This window comes from Notothenia rossii, assembly GCF_949606895.1.
Source record: "Notothenia rossii genome assembly, chromosome: 4".
NCBI lineage: Eukaryota > Metazoa > Chordata > Actinopteri > Perciformes > Nototheniidae > Notothenia > Notothenia rossii.
This window is the reverse complement of record NC_136902.1, coordinates 82,686,484-82,687,890: the sequence shown is the minus strand read 5'-3', so window position 1 is coordinate 82,687,890 and position 1,407 is coordinate 82,686,484. Positions and strand designations below refer to the sequence as shown.

The 1,407-nt window shown below is 46.7% G+C and overlaps 1 protein-coding gene across 1 annotated transcript; it reads left to right on the top strand.

Moving 5' to 3' along the window:
• LOC307038363 (biliverdin reductase A-like) lies at positions 1-1,135 on the top strand. The gene has a single exon (XM_079679756.1). The coding sequence runs from the start codon at positions 182-184 to the stop codon at positions 1,049-1,051; it is 870 nt and encodes a 289-aa protein (XP_079535882.1). The 5' UTR covers positions 1-181; the 3' UTR covers positions 1,052-1,135.
• The last annotated feature ends 272 nt before the right edge of the window (positions 1,136-1,407 follow it).

Genomic DNA, 1,407 nt, shown 5'->3' with positions numbered 1-1,407 from the left:
AATCCGCCAAAAACTGAAGAAGAAGCGCCCCTGCCCTGGACACTTCCGGAAGCCTCACTCGAAGGCTGCTGCTAGCCGTTAGCTCTGTGTTACGTCACCTATTGGGATAACACTACTCACCATAGCTCACAACATTACGGCTACATTTCTCCGTGTTGTCACCAAAGGGCAGTGAACCAGCATGTTTGGAGCGGTGGTTGTTGGCATTGGCACAGCCGGTTGGGTGAGGATCAGAGACATGTTAGCTCCTCTGCCTGGCAGTCCTGCAGAGAAACTGAATGTCAGAGCTTTCATATCCAGGAGAAAGCTGGACTCTCAGCAGGGAGTGAGTCAGGTGACCGCTGAAGAGGCTGTGAGCAGAGAGGACATCCAGGTGGCGTTCATCTGCACTGAGAATATGTTGCATGAGGAAAACGTCAGAACTTTTCTGCAGGCAGGAAAACACGTGTGTGTGGAATATCCCATGACCATGAACTACAAAGCTGCTCTGGACCTCTGGAACCTGGCCCAGGAAAAAGGAGTTATTCTCCATGAGGAACACATTGAGCTGCTGACCGAAGACTTCAAAGAACTGAAGAGAGAGGTGGAGGGAAAGCTCCTGCAGGAAGGAACGCTTCATTTTACCGGTGGAGCTCTGAAGCCTGGATTTGGTTTCCCAGCATTTAGTGGCATTGCTCGCCTTACGTGGTTGGTGGAGTTGTTCGGTGAGCTGTCGGTAACTGCAGCAACTATGGAGGAAGACTCTGGCAGCAACTACTGCAAGATGACTGCAAAGCTGTTAACGTCTGAAGACAGACCTCTGATGTGGATTGAAGAGCGGGGGCCGGGCCTCCCTAGGGCCAAGAACATCAACTTTCAATTCGACTCTTGTACTCTGACCGAGGTTCCTCATGCACCCGGAGGGGCAGTAGGCCTCTTCATGCAGGACCTGATCCACTTCTCTGCCAAGCTGGCAGGCCAAGTGAGTCCCGGAGAGCTCCACATGGAGAAGATCAGGATCCTACACTGCCTGAGATTAGCCGATAATATACAACAATTGTGCAAAAGATAAATGTGGACTCTCCTTTTTGATCATGCAAAAACGTGTTATTGCAATACGATTTCTTTAATTAAATCAACATACCCTTAAATCTAAGTACTTAGTTGTGTTATTTCATCAAAACTCATGTACAATATTGAAGTTATTTACAGTTGACTTTTTTTTTTTTTTTTACAAGGTATATTTACTCCGTTGTAAATAAATGATGCATTTAGTAATGCAAAACTTGACACAAAAATGTATATTATCATAGCCGTGGGAACATGTTTCAAATGGGGGGTGCTGTGGGGATCACATCCTCTAGGGGGGTCAGGGGGGAAGATTTTTTTTCAACATTATAAAGTAAAATGCTTCAATCTGGTGCACTT

What these genes read in the sequence shown, in the direction of transcription:
- LOC307038363 (XM_079679756.1), top strand. Translation starts at nt 182, where the DNA reads ATGTTTGGAGCGGTGGTTGTTGGCATTGGCACAGCCGGTTGGGTGAGG.